This window comes from Oreochromis aureus, linkage group 10 (genome assembly GCF_013358895.1).
Source record: "Oreochromis aureus strain Israel breed Guangdong linkage group 10, ZZ_aureus, whole genome shotgun sequence".
In the NCBI taxonomy this organism is placed as follows: domain Eukaryota; kingdom Metazoa; phylum Chordata; class Actinopteri; order Cichliformes; family Cichlidae; genus Oreochromis; species Oreochromis aureus.
Window position 1 is genome coordinate 25,738,635 of NC_052951.1, and position 19,245 is coordinate 25,757,879.

General features: G+C 39.2%; 1 protein-coding gene across 3 annotated transcripts in view; it reads left to right on the top strand.

Annotated features, from left to right (window-relative positions):
* The window catches only part of ppm1e (protein phosphatase, Mg2+/Mn2+ dependent, 1E), a 62,710-nt gene that overhangs the window by 33,795 nt on the left and 9,670 nt on the right, over nt 1–19,245 (top strand). For all 3 annotated transcript variants that reach the window (XM_039618614.1, XM_039618615.1, XM_039618613.1), the window contains exons 3-7: nt 8,736–8,857; nt 14,801–15,000; nt 17,432–17,620; nt 17,913–18,056; nt 19,047–19,140. In XM_039618614.1, coding sequence (XP_039474548.1) covers nt 8,736–8,857; nt 14,801–15,000; nt 17,432–17,620; nt 17,913–18,056; nt 19,047–19,140 — 749 coding nt within the window. The remainder of the gene's footprint in view (nt 1–8,735; nt 8,858–14,800; nt 15,001–17,431; nt 17,621–17,912; nt 18,057–19,046; nt 19,141–19,245) is intronic.

Sequence of the window (19,245 nt, forward strand, 5' to 3'; positions counted from 1 at the left end):
ACAGTCCCATACTGTCTAATTTCCTGGTATCCACCCTCTTCTCTGTCTGTCTTTATTTTAATTATGCATCTAGTAATTTTTAGGTAAACAGTGGAAAGCGATCAAGAAGAGTTACTAAAGTAAAAGCACATCTCTCTGCTTTACTGCATTAACAGTGTTTTCAGCCAGATTCAGACTCCTTGAGTAATAATCAACCATCCATCTATTAGCTTTTCCTGCTTTATCCTGCAGACAGTTGCCCACCCTCAGCTGACACTGAACAAGAGGTGTCATTCATCCCGGACAGACAACCATGCACATCCACACCTACGGCTAATTTGGACTCACCACACTGTGTGAGAAAACCCACACAGTGTGCAGTCCCTTTGAATATTAATTACTTCAAAGAGCGTGGAAGAATAAATCACAAACAGAAAGGAAAACAATCCTAACCTTGTTTTTTTTCTTTATGCCCATTAAAATCTCCTTAATAACTTTAAAGAGATAATTTTTTGTTTAAACCAGTAATGGAGTATGCTGTATGTTTACGCAGCTTTGAAAGCAAAAAGCAGAACAGAGGAGCTGTTATAACACAGACCTGGGCACAGTTTGTGGAAATACTGGATCTGTTTGCTGGTTTTGCCCTGGAGGGAGACAAAATACATATTCTTATCACTAAATGCCTGTGTGATCATGAAAATACCTTGGAAGTGATTCAGTACCAGATAAGAGCCCCCCCTCCCCACCTCATGTTTTCAACAAACACATTATTATGTCTCTAATGGGAGCTGAGTGTGTAAAAGAAAGGGGGGAAGGCGGTTCTGTTTTATGTTCGGTGGAGAGCAGCCAAGAGAAAGCAACATGGGGGTCAACAGAGTCAAAGAATAGCAGCTAAAATAGCATTTATTCATAGCAAAAGGATAAAATGATATTAACAAAATTCAACATTGCCGTGCAAAGCACAAAAGACTAATAAAATTCTACAGAGTAGAAAGTGATAAAAGCACAAGACTGAGTTAGTGGCTAATCAGGTGAGGGCTCAGGTAGGGTGTAAAACTAAATTAAATAAGCCATGCAATAAAATCACTGCAAATTAAAAGCATGCAACATAAAACAGAGAGCAAAATTAACTGCTAAAACCTACACACTAAACAAACCACAGCAAGTATAAAAACAATAAAAATATTTGTACTGGATTCATTGTATCCATTCCTCTAACAGTAAACCCACACTGCTAAAAGTCGCTGAAAAGATAGCTTTGGAATACGCCACAAACCACATTGAGATTTGGTTGAAAGGGTGGTTCTTTTTCCCCTTTTCAGGCAAATTTAGTGGAAAAGGACAAATCTGCAAAGATGGCTTTTAACCTTCCAGGTTTCAAAGTTAATGAGACGTCACTGACTTAGTTGAACGTGCTATGATCATCGTTTCATGGTTGTATCTCTGTGGTCCAAAAAAAAGATGACGATCTTAGGCTAAATTGGGACAAAATCCGATGTCAGTGACTATTTCTGGGCTAAATAAATGCAGTGACAGGCAGATTTAACCCAGAAAACGTTCGGTGCTTGGTGGGACATTTACTAAAGTGAAACAACCCACCGCTACTGCAGAAAGTTAGATGTGATGGTGATATTTTGGGAGCACTTTAGAAACATTTCTAACTCCAAGACCTCCTTTTCAAGGATATCTTCTGACCTGATGTTGGCAGCAGGCTTAGATGACTAAATTCACATTTGCAGACAGACAGTGTTGTTCTTTCCTGTGATCTGCACTTTAAGAATGAGAACTAGATATTTCGCCAATACAGCGGCTACACTTTCAAGGAGAAGTTTACCCATGAGGTTACAGTGGATGCTGCTTTATGGGAGCAGGCGTCTACTACTCATTCCTCATGTTTCTAGACCTTGACCCAGTTTGAGAGCAGCATCAAGGACCTAATCTAAGACAGGTTTCTACAGGAGGACATGAAATATAAAAGTTTTTTCTTTGTCAGGCAGATAAAGAAATATGATGCTGAATGAAAACCAAAACGATTTAAAACGCAGTAAAGAGTTTCAAGCTACTTTGCCTTTTTATTCCTCCTCGGTGTTGTGAGTCGTAGACAGAAGCATGAGGTTTTTGGGTTATCTGTCCATTCCTCCACTCTGAACTTATGGACACGATATTTCCAGGATTTCTCAAGAAAATTTCTTCAAACTTTCCAAAACATTCACCTTGATTTGATGAACTGATTTCGTTTGTGGAAGTCAAAAGTTAAAGGCTTGTTAGCTTTCTGATGGTTCGTCTGTGCACCTGTGTTTCGCCCTATGTCACCTTGCATATGCTCCAGCCTTCTACCGCCTACCTCTTTTGACATTTGACCTCAAAAAATGAAAGGAACACCTTTTTTTACAGCATCTGGTCAGTTAAACTTCACCATGTGCTTGGTCATAGTTTATCTGTCCACTTAAACTGTTGTGAATCCATTTCAGCTGCTTTGGTGCAACCCAAAGTGACAATGTTTTCTTAGGTGGTTGCCACACACTGTTGCTCTCTTTGCTTTGTGCCGGTTCCCTTGTCACTGTTAGTAGCATGAGATGATGCCTGTAGGCCATTCAGGTTGGACAGGTTGCCCAGCTTCTCCAGGGTGGTGCGAGAGGGTTTGCAATGTCTCCCAGCACAGTCTCAAGTGAGGGGAGGAGATATCAAGAGACATGAGGAGAGCTGGACAGCTAGAAGCAGTCTGAGATATTTTGTGCAAGGAGTAACAGGTGAAGCGCTGACAGAGCTCTGCCAAATGACCTCCAGTGGATACTCCTGTGCATGTTTCTGACCAAACTGTCAGGGTCAGACTTCATCAGGGTGGCATGAGCATCCTTTTGTGGAGCTGGCCTGGCGTTCGCTGCAGAACTGGTAGGTTGCACTGGTGGCCGCCCCATCTTTTCACAGAGGACAGCAGAGTGACACTGAGCACATGTGACAGATATAAATGAGTTTTGTTTTTTTAAGTGTATATACCAGGTGTTTATGCTTTAATCCATCAAAGAGTTGATGTTTTTCCTCCTTCCAGTCTCTCAAATATTGAAGTGAGATATAGTGATCGGAAAGGCCATAGCATGTGTTTCCATTTGAGTCACCCTGATGATAAATTATCAGGGAAATACAACCTGTAATTTTTACACAAATTACAGATTGAATGAACCTGTTAGACTATAAACTAAACAGCTGCTGCAAGATATCACCGATTCTGGACTATCATGTTAGTACAGTAAAACATGAATAAAGTTTCTCTATTGTTGAAAAGTTCCTGAGGTTCATGAGAGTTGAAGTCTGTCGTGAAGCTACAGGAATACGTCATACTCTATCTGGATATATTCAGCTCAGTGTCAGGATGGGAATGAGTAATTGCCTTTTCAACATATTTAACTATTTCTGTAAAGATGATCGTCAGTGAAGTTATTTGTAGTTTTTGTGGTTGCTATGGCATGGCTCTTTCTCCAACACTGTAAAGTATTGAGAGAGCAGGAAGAAAGGAGAGGCAACAGCAGGTTGTAACTGCAAATATAAAAAGCTAATTAGAGCTTCTTGTTGGCAACATGAAATGTAAATTAAGACTTTATGTGCAGGTAGCCTCAAAAAGACCACTTAAAGATTTGCGTGCACTTTCTGTAGAAGCACACATGTTTTCATCGAATCTATAAATAAACTGCTTCAACGTGATGGATGACAAATAATAATCAAGGGAATATTTCATCATAAAAAGTGGCTGCAGAGTAAATGCAAAAAACTGCAGTTGCTCCTGTGGCCAGTTGAGGCGTGTCAGTCTCCAAAACTACGTCTGCAGCTTCATACAAAAAAAGTTGATATTTTGCCCCTTTATAACCACAAACTCACCCACCGGGATTTTATTACGTTTTAAATTAGCTAACAAATAAATGGCTTGCTGTGTGATAAATTGCACTAAATGCCTTTGCAACAAGACAAATTCTACTCTTTTATTAAGGTGTTGTTTCACACCAATCCCACTCAGCAGGTTTAAGTATCTACACCCCATACCCGCACAGTCAGTGAATGCATCAGCTGATACCTTAACATTTGTATTCATTTATAGCCAATATTACAAAAACACCACAGCGATGGCCAGAATACTAAAACATGGCTCCATGAACCACTGGGAGACGTGCTTTTTTTGAACTATGAGTCACGCAAAGCTACTGTAGAAGCTCTCATTTGAGTCCATGCATTAAAATACTTTAAATAAACAAGTTACGTCTACTTAAAATCACATGTGTTTAGGACCCACCCATCCACCCTGACCTCCTCTGGTTGTGAATTTGCATTGTCATAATTAATCCCGCAAGAAAGCTTTGTTACTTTAAAGGACACCATGTTGCTATGGGTACGAGTAAAACGGCTCATGCTGTTGATCTGCTTGGGAGGTCAGTCTTGCGATGAGACCACGCTTTGTTAGAGTCGTCTTATGGTATTTGCTAGTAAAAACACACATCTTTTCAGTCGTACATGGAAATTAACTCACTTAGCTGTCTCTGTTAGCAAGAGTACAGCTGAATTAATTAAAAATGTTGAGGTTGGCTGCCGCTGGCTTTGAGTTTTCATTGATTAAACCCATGCTATTTGACATACGAGCCACAGAGGCCCCTTTCACACTGACTGTATTTAATTTTAGAATATGTCCCTGTGTTGTACTCAGCCAACCCCAGCTCATTTATTAGGGGGAAATTAAATGCAGTGCACTGAGTACTGTATTGTAAGTGTCCAACAGAGATTACCTGGGAGTATTCAGTTGCCCTAGTGCTACATTTTAAATTAATATGGAACATTATGCAGTATATCTGTTGAAGTTAAAATATTATGGATATATTGTGCTCCAAAGAAACAGAGTTCAAAATGACACATTGCACAAGCAGGATGTGGTCGAAATCAGCCTTTGGGAGTGATTATATATGTAAGGCTGATATAGTTAAAGCTAAGAGTCTACACAGCAGACATTTTATAAACAAAAACATATTTTCAGCTTAAATAAATCAAAGGTTATTAAAAAGAAACATAGTCTTTGTGATTTTTCTCTGGTGAAAGGTCAAAATGCCTTTTCGGACACCATCATTTTTTAGATGTAGGAACAACCCAGCTGTAAAATGCCGATCGAGGTCTAGACTAAAATCTACTGACATCTGGTACAGATGATGTTGTTGTTTTTCTGCAACTGCTTTTGGAGATCCCAGTGATGCTGAAATATTTTTGTTTTGAACAAAATATCTTACCATAAGTAATTTCAGATTTACATCTAAACACTAAAACAGATACAAAACCTATTGTGTTTAGCTCTAATTAGAAAATGAGTCAATTTTCTACGTGCTGAACTAAATAGTAAACACTGTCCAGCCAAAGCAAGTTAGCATTGTGGTAGCGATGTGCAACATATTTTTTAACCCACTAGTGTGGGGTTTGTCTCGAATCTAAAAACAAAACTTTGAGTTAAGTGTTCTCCACATCAAGACATTTTTTAAATTATCTGTCTGAAAGGCCCATGGATTAACTGGTGGACAGTCCCCTCACTCTTATTTTGAAGGTTCAAGTCATTGTTAACCAACCAGCCCTGGACTTTTTGTTTTTGTTTCACTTCTGTCAGACAAAGCCATTCACTTCAGATGGCTCCCAAAGAGACTTTGGTCCTGGGGTTGGTCAGCTCCAGTGCTGACCTGTTATGCTCTTGAGTTCACTGCAAGTTGGATGGCCACTCCATCCAGAAATTTGCTGAGATAACTAATCATATTTATGTGTCCGAGAAATTTATTAATCGTATTATTTAATCTTTAATTTAATAAAGGGTTAGTTTATCTCCATTTCCATTCACCCACACGTATGCACAGCAACCCAAAAAAAATGATTCAACTCTTTGGGAAACAGTGTCGGTAGTGATTTTTAGACCTACTTTGATTCAATATTTTCACTCTTGAGTGATCTGTGTCACTTTTTAGTTGCAGCAGAGTTTGGTTGAGGTACCAAAACTACTCGGTCAACTTTAGCAAAAGATAAGGTTTCAGGTTAATATAATCCAGTGTCCTCAATCATAGGTATAGAGACCAGTCAGCAACTCACTCGCAACCTCTGGTTGCTAGGGAGAAATGTGTACTCCCCAACCAGTTGGTGAGTGGTTTGCTGCACCGAAACTTCCTTGTGATTGTTTTGGTCATGGAAGACACTAACTTATTGCTTTTTGAAACATGTTTGGTTGCATTGGTAAGGCACAACTTTTACGTTGACGAGAAAGTCTCACTACAGCTGATCGAGTACTATCTTTTTGCAGACAAGGCACTGACATCCATTCAAACTGCAGGCGACCATGCCGACCTGCTAGCAACCAAAGCAATCGCAAGGAGGTTTTCAGTGCAACACCTTATACTTATTTGTGATAGATTTGCTCCAGCAACCCGTCTGTCCTGGGATACACATTTTCCAATAGAGACTGGAGGTTACCGACTGGTCTCTAGGCACAGAAAGCATTGAAGGGAAACTTCTCAAAAGTACCACTTTGCTGATTACAGCCTTACATAGTTGGTAGTTCGGGGTGTGCCGTGTATATTCTGCTGATGTAAGCATAGGGTGTTAGAATATGTTTAGCATATAGCATGGCAAATTTTTTGGACACATATATACTTCAGTTTGTAAGTTTCTCTTTCAGCACAGTAACCTCTGAACACTCGCTGCCTCCCATCTGTTGTCCCACTTAATGAATCACCCCCAGAGAAGCGCACAGCCTCAGGTGCTGTTTCCTGGTTTGAACCTTTGTTCGATCATGCCCTGCTTTCTTTAAAACCAACATTACTGCTTCATTAACAAATCATGTAACCAAAATCAGAGCTCCTCAACACACCTGCCAGAAGTTTTAGATTGTGTGAATGCTTGATGGATTTTCAGGTGTGACTGGCAGATGACCAGATCAGATTATCGTATCAGTCCAGTTCAAGAGAGTCATTTTTCACTGCTTGTGGCTCCTTAATTAAAAAGCCATTGAGCTAACATCACTTCAGTTCAGATTTATTTTCAAGTTAATTTGAGTGCTATGGAGACCATCCAGACATTGGGTTACTATGGTTACCTGCATCTGGATGTGGCCTAGTTATCGTGGTGACTCATGTACAGCAAGCCTTCAGTCCTTCAAACGACCCTCCTCTGCTTCCTCCCACTCCTTCTCCTCCTCCTTCCCTCCCCCCCAGCTCTCATTAACCTTAAGAAAAAGGCACACCTCCTCCAGCGTGCGCAGATGTGGCCAGATGTTGTGATATTCTGCTGCACTAAGCAGAACTTTGTGTTATAATATTTTAAAATCCTTCAAGGCAAATACGCACGTGGGCTTTCCACAGATGACATGCATGATATCAGAATTCAGGGAGTGCCCAAATTTAATCATGCTGCAGCCACACACACACACACACACACACACACACACACACACACACACACACAAACCAAGATGAGGTGATTTCCCATTTATGATTTGCTTTTTGTAGTTTGTAGCTCTAAAAACATGTAATTTAAATTCCATGGCTTTGTTTAACTGCGATTATTTAAAAGTGGCCTTTGTATTTTATATTTGATTTATATTTTATACCTATATTTTAAATATTGATGTTAATTTCAAACAGAATTACAAAGTGTAAAGTTAAAGGTGTTTTGTTTATTGTGAAATATCTCGTACGGCTCATCAGCAGTGTCCATTAGGGGGCGGTAATCCACACTTTTAGAATCACTGATGTAATAAATTCTGTTTAGGTTTCTCGTGTGATGTCATATTTCTCAAGACTGGTCCACCATATTGGACGTGATACAACACTCTGGTTTCTAGAGAAAAAAAATATGTAATCCCTGACCCGTTGGCAAGTGTTTGCTGTGAAATTGGTGATTGGCCCTGTGTTTGTTAAATGGGCCCCGACTGATTTTATGTGTTTGAGCTCTTATTCACTGACCCTACAGCATCATGTGCCTCGAAGATAATCCATGACTGAAAAACCTGAATAGTGGAGGTGAGGCCTAGCACATAGCTAGCAGTTACAGCACATATGTCAATCAAGAAAGCCATATCCAAGATTAAGCCTCACCAGTGTGCAAATGGATGTGTGGATGAAAATGGATGAAAAATAAATCGCCTCCCTTACAGTTAATATAAAGGAGGAAACTGTGCATAGAGACCCAACCCTTTTTTGTACCAGGCTGCAAACGCATTCATTAACATGGGAGTATATCGGGACTGACTCGTTTTTGGAGCCAGCCTCAAGTGGTGACTAGAGGAACTGCAATTTTTTAGCATCTCTTCACTAGATCATCTTTCAGCCTGCCAGAGTGGGGGTTTGCCCTGTTACGTGACTTTTAATTCATGGCATGAATTACATTTTTAATAATTTTACTGCTTAAATATATGTATGTAAAAACGTGATTGCCCTGAAGCAGACAAATTACCACAGATGTATATTTCTGAGATCTGTGTGCTGTCATTTCTTATTGCTTATAATCAGATATGCAGTATCTGTGCTGATGCCCACACCTGTGACGAGCCAAAACCAGCCAATAATACCTGCCAAAACTTGTTTGTGTTAAGGCTCCAAGAAAGCATCAGTAATGCTGTTTGTTCCGGCATGTTAGTATTGTGGATCCTTGAATATATTTCCCAATAAACCTAGATCATGCTGTCAGTCGATGATGTGAGATGACTTTTCTTTCTGACCCATTCTTAACTGTGTCGTCTCTCCTCACCACAGTAACTGCCCGTGCTCCCTGGCTGCTGCCTTGGCCAGAGCCACAACAGACAGCCTCCTGCAGACTGACCTCTCCATTCACCACCTCAATAAGACTGTAGAAGATGGAGCTGACCCATTACCACGTGAGTCCCCGGGGAGCCCACGAGACCGCTCTCTCGCACAAATTAGGTCTCTCTCTCACTTCATCCCACACACATGCACATAGGCATATAACCACCAGGGCTTTGTCCCAGTTCTCCCCCACAAAGCTGCACGGAGAGGTGTTTGACCGCTAGAGGGCACAAAGTAGACTCCGAAGCACACCCAAAGCTGTCAGCCAGGGTGTGCTAAATCCAACAATGGCCAGCATATTTACATCAAAATGGTTTCAAGCTACATGAAAGCTGTATCCTGGAGAAAACAGAGCATGCAAAGATATACAAATTACCTTCAACAGTCAACATCTGCTCAAACTGCAATTAGGCTGTCAGTTTGTCAGCTGTCATGTTTTGCAGAGGACGAGATATGTGTTAGTCCGCCATCAAAAATAGTCCCAAAGAAGTGCTGTTTAACATGTACATTGGCAGCTTTTTTCAAAGGCAACTGTCCTTTTGTTTTTTTTATTTTTAAAACAAGCTGACATGATGTATTAATGACTTGTTTTTTAACTTAATGACTCCTTTGGGAACTAAAGTAAAGGAACCCGTTCAGTATTGACAGTATAAAGTGTTGCTATGTTTGCCATTTTCATGTTAATCTATAAACTCTTGATTTGTTAAAAATCAATGAGGAGAACACAGTTTAATTACATTGTCTTAAAAGCACAGATACCTTTAGTTTTACAGGGTGTCCTTAAACTGTAGCTTGTTCTCTTTATCCTGGTGGTGTGGTTGTTGGTGGAGTATTTCAGAAACTGCTGATCTACTGCACAGCCATCTCTAGGATTTACAGAGAATACTCAGAAAAAAGGAAATCTCCACTGAGCATTAGTTCTGGAAGGGAATATTAACTTAAATAACCACTTGTTACAACCGATATGCAGAAGAGCAACTCTGAATGTTGAAGCAGATGGACTACATTAATAGCAGTAGTTAGTCAGCTAAGAACAGGAAACTGAGGCTACAGTTCACCAGGCTCACTAAAATTGCTGTCTTGTCTTGAGTCTTGGTTTCTGCTATATTTGGATTGTAGGGTCATAAACAACATGAAAGCATGGATCCATCCTGCTTTGTATCAATATTTCAGGCAGGCGGTGGTGTAATTGTGTGGGGGATACTTTCTTGGCACACTTTGGGCTTCTTACTACCAACTGGGCATCATTTAAACACCACAGCCTGCCTACTGTTCATGAGCATGTCCATCCCTTTATGACCACAGTCCACCCATCGTCTGATGACTGCTTCCAGCAGGAAAACACACCATGTAAAAAAGCTTAAATCATCTCAAACTCGTTTCTGAGTTCACTGTACTCAAATGGACTGGTGGTTCAACGGGGCAAACAAATCTGCATCAACTGTGTGATGCTGTCACATCCATATGAGCAAAATTGAAATGTTTCCAGCATCATGTTGACTCTGTGGCATAAAGAAATGTACAAGCAGTGCGTACCTAATAAACTGGCCGTTGAGTGTATGTTCTAATGTAAGTTATTGTTGTTTTTAATCATTTGTGCAAAAAGGAGATGAAAAAACCCACAAACCTTTCAAACATAATTACTTATATTTAGACAAAAAGATACTCTGCTACTCTGAGCGACTTATGTGTGTATAAGTTATATATAGCTATAAAATATAGCTTTTTCCATTTTCCATTGTGGAAATTGTCTCTATGATTACACAAACAGGCATCTCAGTTTAATATTTAAATATTAAACTGACATGCCTAGTTATGGAATTGTTAGCACCAAATTCCAATAAAATCAAATCTGATAATGTTAAAAAATAAAAAACATAGAGGTATTAACTGACAGCCATTATCCATGCCACAACAATGGACCTATTTCTGCAAAATACTAAAAGCTGTAGGAGAAGTAAATTCAAAGGTTCATGGTAGGAAACATACATACATAAGAATATCGCAACGGCACGTGCAAATATCCCTTAATTAAAAATGATTTATTCTTTGAAAACATGTTTTTAACGATTTTTGATTTGTCATGCAGCCAATCATTTGCTAACAGTCACAAAAATCTAGTATTGCTAACATATGTCAGGGATGTTGTTTTTTCTTACAGTGAGTAAGAAATTATAACTGTACGTTTCAAATTCTAATTCTAATTCAAAAAACACTTTATTCTCAACAGAGCAATTAAAAAGGAACAGAGAACGTCAGATGAGACATAGAATCTCGAACAACGATAAACATAAAAAAATTAAATAAATAAATAGAAAAAGTACAAAAATATAAATGCAATCCGATTACCAAAAACACTCATTATTTACTAAAAACATAAAAGCATAAAGACTGGGTTTGTTTCCATTACATTACACCAGTTTCTCTTTAGTTCTCCTGCTTTAAGCGTGTGAAGAGCATACGGTGAATCCAGCATCAGGAGCTGTAGAAAGGTTGTAAATGTTCTGCTCTTGCTGGAGTTGTAGTGAGGCTCAGAGTGCACCACCACCACCACCATCTCTCTGCTTGTGCTTCTTGTGTTGTGTAACAGCCGATCACATCCTGTTTGATGCCGCTTCATTGCACGCCACAATTCTCTTTTTTTTTCTCCAACTATTTGCAAGGTGTTATGAATAGACCTTTACAACATCTCCATTTAGAGCAAGACAGACGGGAGGAGAGCGTGAAACATTCGGCTAACAAAGTGCAGTTTATTACCAGGACACTGGGTTTGATGTGCACATACTTTTAAAAAGGAGGATGAGTGGGGGGAATGGGATGCAGCACCAGCTGGCTCTCCATCTCGCTGATGCCATATTTTTCAAGCAGAGTGACAGCGAGAAGAGAGAGAAAAATCAGGATAGACTATAATACCTGCAGCTAGCATTAGTAGGTCACGCTCACATACTCGCACAGACTTGGTTATTACAGCGAGCGCTGATTCCGCTTACAGGCTCGCCTCTGTTCCACTAACTTGTGTACCTGAGTGAAATCTGCCAATGACTTTGCCTTTCTGACAAAGTAAAACAGGCCCCTGGAGTGCCTCTGTTCACAAGGGTGTAATTTCCTCCGGGGGATGAGGAGTTTTCAAATGTCATTGTTGGATTTTTTTTTGACACAGCAGAAAAATTTAGACAAGAACCTTTTAGTTTAATTCACCCTGTAAAATCTCTCTGAGAGGAAGATGTGCAGGGATTACCCAGGGATAAAGGAGTACTTTAATTTCACCCATGTTTCTTTAATTGTTGTGGGGGTAAGAAGAAAAGAAATTGTCCTAAAAAACGTCTTGTTTGGAATAAAAAGGCAATACAAGCAATGCAAACTAATGCGTCTGCTCTGCTACTGTTCTCTCGCAAAACAGTTTTTGGTAAATGTTACTGACAATTTGTCTTCTGCTATCAGGAAAAATATCAAACCTTGTCCAGAAAACTGCAGTAAGGATAAAAAAAGGCCACGGTGCAACCAAAACATTGGGACTGTCAGCGTCAGCCAAAGTGTTTGGAGAGTCGATATAAGGACTTGGATTAAATCTTGTTTCTTATAGATATTGTATTATTGAACCTGTGCAATAATATGAGCCCCTGCATTTTTTTCTTTTTGCTGAACTTTAAGTCTCATCAAGTATCAGATCTAAAAAAAAGAAGAAATCCTTCACCCCCATTAAACATGAAGCAATAAAAAGGTGCGATGCTCTTGATGTAAACTGAATGTAGACCAACCAAGTAAATTTCATTTGAAAACATTAAAATGTTAAAAAGTAACATTTTACATTGTAGATATGTAACAAAATTACATCGAAAATTTACATGTAATTAAATTACTGCAGATTTAGGGCATAATTTGTTTTTGTTAGATTTTTAGACTTTGGAACAAAATTCAGTAAATTCAGATTTTACATTCGCTTTAGGTTTTGCACAAACTGCAGATTATTACTACAGTCGGATGATGATTATGAATCACCATCTGCTGATGTTGAAATGATCGGATGTCTGTGATGTTTCTTCTGAAGGTTCAAAACCTGACTCATTAACTTTCTTTTCTCGTCTCCATCTGGCCAGTATGAGAAAAACCTGTCAGAGGAAAATATAGGCAAAGTGGAACAAAGAAGTAGCAAGATAACAATGTTGGCACAAATTTATTTTCAGCTATTAAATTCCCCCCTATCAAATATTGAGAACTGAACTTAACTACTGACATTTTGTTGAAGACCGAGTCAGTAAATTAAAATAAATTGATATGGTGACAGACACAGACGTCACACCCCTGCAATGGTGTATCCTGATCAGTTACCAGAAAATGCATTTATGCTCATTTATGTAATCACTTAATGCACTGCTCAAATAAATTGAGGCAGCACTTGATCATCATAGTATAACACACAAACGTCTGGGATATTAATCTGTCCAGCCGGGAAGGAGAAACCACTGCGAGTCCATTTTAGCTTTGATGCAAATGAAATTGACGGCAGGTGCACTGAAAGGCAACAACAACACAAGCTCCAGAAAGGGAGTGTTTTTGCAGGTGGTGGCCACAGATCATTGCTCTCTCCTTCTCCTCCGTGGCTCTTTTTTTTTCTACAGTTTTGCTTTTTGCTAGTGTCCTGATCACTGCTGTTACCACGAGATGGTATCTGTTGCACAGGGAGTTCTGCTTCTCCACGATCAAAAGACGGTTTCCTGTGTGAAGAGCGTGGAGGAGATATAAGGAGATGGGCTGTAGGAGAGCAAGACAAGGGCTCACAAGGGCTGGGATCTCCTCCTTTATGTGTGGAAGAACAGGAGGAAAACTGCCAAAGTCCTGTAAATCATGACCTTGGCCAGGATATTCACGTGCATGAGGTCCCAACGTCCTAGAGTGGGGCCTGTGCTCATAGATGAGAAAAATGCACTTCTACTGGCTTTCACCAGGAAACAGAGCTGGCAGGTCTACACTGAGCTCATTAGACAGATGCTGTCTAAAATCCTGGAGAAGCTGGTCTACCTGGGCAACCAGACTGTGCTGCAGGTCCTGTCCCCTGTTGCTAGCAGTGACAAAGACACCAGCAAAAAGCAAAACTAGAAAAATCAGTCAGGAAGGAGAAGGAGAGAGCGATGCCCTGAAGCACCATCTGCAAAACCATCCCCTGTTTAGGGCTTGTCTTGTTGTTTCTTCTCAAATGCACCTGTACTCACTTTGATTTCCACCAAAGTAGCTGACATGGATTCAGAATGGTTTCTTCTTCCTAACTGGACAGATTGATAACCCTGAAGTTGTGTTATATTGTGATGATAAATGCTCCCTTCATTATTTTTTGAACAGCAAAAACACCAGGTGTTTTCTAATTTCTCAAACATGAATTTTTGCAGTTTATATGTAAATGTGAACTGAATGTCTGGAGTTTTAGATGATTAGACATCTAAAAATGTTGCCTTGGACTCTGGGAAACTACACTGAAGATTTTCTGTGTTTTCCTGACATTTCATTGAGGAACAGCTAATTGACATAAAAAATAAATGTACTTTGTACCTCAAACAGTTATTGCAAGCCTACATTAAACCTTTCCTTAAATGAAATAAATAACTATCATATAAATTTAAATGGTCACAAAAATGATCACTGATTTACAGATGTGCCATTTCAGGGTAACCGAAATATTGTTTTACTTTCGCTATGGTAAGAAAATTGGATTTTCAAACAGTACTCTGCATCACTATTAGAAGCTATTGTTACTGCAGACTGAGCGATCGCCTCTCAGACAGCTTTCAGAGGCACCTAGAGACGCACTGTTTGATGTTCAAAAGATACATCTCTGATAGAGTATACTTTCAAAAGTGCAAGCTCTATAAACTGAGCTCCAAACCAACAGTGGAAACAATGAAGCCAAAATAGAACAGCCTGGCTCATCGTGTGTGTGTGTGTGTGTGTGTGTGTGTGTGTGTGTGTGTGTGTGTGTGTGTGTGTGTGTGTGTGTTTGTGTGTGTGTTTGCGTGTGTCAGAGATGGAGTCTGTGAAGCTGGCCCGCCTGGTGTTTAATAGACTGTTTGAGACGTGCTGCCTCTGGCTGAAGGAGCTCCCCTTCCGCCGCCGTCCACAGCCATATTATGAGACGTCCATCCACGCCATCAAGAACATGAGGCGCAAGATGGAGGACAAGCACGTCATCATCCCTGACTTCAACACACTCTTCAATATTCAGGTAGGGGTTAGTTAGAAGTGTCAAAAACTCACAAAAACTCATGTATTAAATATGTTACGCTAGGCCAGAGGTCAGCAATCTGCAGCTCATGAGCCATGGGTTAGAATTACGGTCAATCATAACCTGATTAATACACTATCCTGGATCAACACAATAACAATTGTCTGGGATCAACATTGGAACTGACCAATCACATTGTTGTGATGTCATAGCTTTGCGACTTGCAAAAAAACTTGCTGATGTCTACTCAGGAAAAGGTTAGGTTAGGTTTAGGATTAAGGGGCTATAGGTTAGGGTTACGAGATCAGGGTTACGGTTTTGTGTGTGGTGTGACAGTCTTTCCACATCGCAAAACAATGACATCACTACAATGTTGAACCTGGACCAACGGTACTTTTGTTTATCCAGAAACAACACTAACATTACAATATTAGATCAAACATTAACACATATACTATGTATATTATTTTTATCCTATCTGTCCACCGTCAGCCCCCGCCGTCACCTCTGTGTGCGGCTCTTTTTTTCCTTTTGTTTGGTAAGAGGAGCTCTTTTGATGTTGATGGTTGCCATTGTCTGTTTTAATATCAGACCACCTTTCTCTAACATTAGGCCTCAGGACTTTCAGATACAACATCTAAACTAAAGGTAGCTGAAATTAAAGGGGGCTTTAATGCTCATTTCTGGCCCCTTGTTTCTATTTTTGTACTCTGTTAGCAACAACAAGCATTTCAAGCTAGGTTTTTTTATGATTGGTTGCCCTTCCCAACAAAAAGAAAATTTGAAGAGCATGTGGGTGGGGCTTCTTTCCTTGTAGCAAGAGTTCTGTGCCTGAAATGACCATATAAAGATAATCTGATTTAACTGACATCTGTCTTTCAAATAACAACTAATCTCTTTTTTTTTCTTAGCACTGGTCCTTAAAAAAACAAAAAACTGACACGTTTTGGCATATAAGCCTCCATCAGGGAGTTGGAACAATTTTATGGAAACAATGGCTCCATTTATAGTGGCTTTCTATCAATAGGAATGCTCAAACTTGGACAAGGTGTAGGAGTCTAAAATGATGTCAGAATGTAAAGATATCAGAAAATGTTCTTTTTCTGAGCCTATATGTTTATATCCGTCCAAAACAAAAGAAATGTGAAGGATCCACCTACTCAAACTGTCTGAAATGGAACATTTAAAGCAGCACATGTACATATGCTAATCCCACTATTAGAAAGCTGTGAACATCCACCATTGTTAAAAGTGTAAATATATATATATATATATATATATATATATATATATATATATATATATATATATATATATATATATATATATATATATATATATATATATATATATATATATATATATATATATATATATATATATATATATATATATATATATATATATATATATATGAAGGTGGATGTAAATTAACTAATAACAAATATCTGCAGTTTACCTTGACTACTAGTAAAGCTCTTCTTGTCTGTAATATTGATTACTCTGATGATCAAGTACTAGATAGTACTGGTTTCTTAATTCAAGCATACCACGACTAAAATGCAACATCCTCTCTTTAAGCTAACCAAGTTAGCAAGCAGCAGTCGTTCAACATTAGGATGAAGTCAACAACTACCCCAAAGTAAAATTAATAGGTAAATTAAAATAAATAATAAAATAAATACATTAATAAAATTACTCCTGTCTGGAAAATATTTGCAAGATAATGCAGTTCACAGTTTGGACTTAAGCAGCCTTCCATATGTCCTAAGCATACCATATTTATTATTTTTATTCTGAATTAGATTGTAACAAACAATTTTATTTTTATTTAATTATTTATTGATGAAATAGGGCTCGAAAACTTACATTAGGACCATAAACTCCATAGTAAAATGTTTTCTGAAATCAGAGGAAATCTGAAATCAGAGGAGTCGCCCCCTGCTGGCAATAAGAAAGAATGCAGTCGATTTGGCACAAATCATATTAAACACCCAGTCTCTCCCTCTCTCTTTGTTTGGTTGCCTCTAAACTCCTCCTACATGATCAGACGTTGAGCAGCCAGGTACATCTTAGGCCCCTGAAGGATCTTATTTCATCATCATGGTGCCAAGCAACTACCCACCAACATGCTAAAAGAACGCATATGTGGCATTTAAATACCTATAATTCCTTATATTATATATATTACCTTAGCAAATATTGCATATAGTAATTTGTAATTGTAATATCCAAATTGTGATTTGCAGTCTCAATATTACGTTACATCATTTGACCGATTAGCTTATGAAGTCATTTGAGTTTACTGTATTTAGGGACTATATCAAAAGTATAATGCCAAATAGATACCTGTGTAAATTTGTTTTTGTGATATGGGAGTTTCACGCCATGCAGTCCAGCCTACAAAATCACGTTTTTTCCCGTCTGCCAGGATCAGGAAGAGCAGGCTTTCTTTGCTGTGTTTGACGGTCACGGAGGTGTGGATGCTGCCATTTATGCAGCCAATCACCTTCACGTGAACTTAGTCCGGCAGGAATCCTTCAGCCAGGACCCCAGCGAGGCGCTCTGCAGAGCCTTCAAACTCACCGACGAACGCTTCGTGAAGAAGGCCTCGCGAGAGGTAACCACATAATCCAAGGACGAAACCATTTAGTAGTATTTACTGCACAGTATTCCTAAACTATAAAGTACTGTTAAGTTTACTCATGGGTAATACCACTCTTTTTTTATTAAATTTATGCTATGAGTATAATTCCAACAACTAGTCCAATTTTAATAAGAATGAGACAGAGGTATCTTTCTAAATAGCTCAGTGTTCTCAACATGTTTTTCTACTCGTTTCTAAGTATTTGTGGTGACGCAGCTGCTCTTGAGTTGTTACCTGAACACTGTGACATGTGTCTGTCTGGCAGAACCTACGTTGTGGCACAACAGGCGTGGTGACGTTCCTGCGGGGCCGGACGTTGTACGTGGCCTGGCTTGGAGACTCCCAGGTCATTCTGGTCAGGAGAGGGCAGGTGGTGGAGCTGATGAAACCACATAAACCAGACAGAGAGGTGAGATCACTCGCTCTCCTCATACCTCAGACATGATGAGTCATTTATGAGTTTCTCTGTGGATTGTAGAAACTCTGTTAGCAGCCACGCCTACCTGCTGTTCTGACCTTCTGTTTGTGAGGGGCAGTCAATCAGATGTAAACTTGCTTAAATATACAGTGTCCAGGATAAGACAAATAACAATAATTTATCATCTTTAATAAAGAGTTGTTTTATACGTTGGTGCATTTTGACTTTGATGGATTTCAGATTAATCATATCTGCACTTGAATTATGTAAAGATGCAGTTACTGTGTTGTGTTGGTTTAATCGGCACAAGTACTGAAGTGTAAAAACGTCGAGTTTCCATTTTACGGCGTTATGTGGCAAAATATTTATTTTCTCTGAGCAGTTGGCAGGCGGTGAGAACTTTCGTAGATTAATAGTTACAGCCAAAAAAATATTCTGGCACCAATAAACTCAGATAAAACAACACATTGTTAATTTACACTTCTTTTTTTCTTTTTAAAAAAAATGAGAACAAATGAGATATAATGTGTTATTTAGTGATATTTTAGGGTGATTTCTGCCAAAGTTTTATATTTCAAAACCAAACGTGAGAGCAGTATTATACCACATGCCTGCTGAGTACCTGAAAGGTGCACGTCGTAGTCAAACAACTGAACTCATTTAAAAATCTGTATATAGGAAAACTTGCGCTTCATGAGCTTTCCACTTCCTGTTCATTGTTGTAATTCGTCGCAAAATTTCCACTCCGTTATTGCTCACCATGTTTCTTTGTTTAATTCTGCAACAACAATAGTAACACAGGACACCATCCTCCTTCCTTGCTACGTCCCAGCCTGTTTCCCGCATCATTAATCTAAAAACAGCACCAGCATGTCAGATTTTAAGTGCACAGCAGAGGCGGGCAAAGCATTGTACTTTAGTACTGAGCTTTCTGCTGCAGAACGGCAGCACAAGATGATTGCAATCATTTTCTGTCTGCAGGATGAGAAGCAGAGGATCGAGGCTCTCGGAGGTTGTGTGATCTGGTTCGGCACGTGGAGGGTCAATGGCAGCCTGTCTGTATCCAGAGCGATAGGTAAACTTTTCATGAACGTTCTCTTTGCTGCACATTTCTCATACATTTTTGTAGCTTCATAGATGACCCCTTAATGTGTCACATTGAGTTAATCATAAAGTTTCT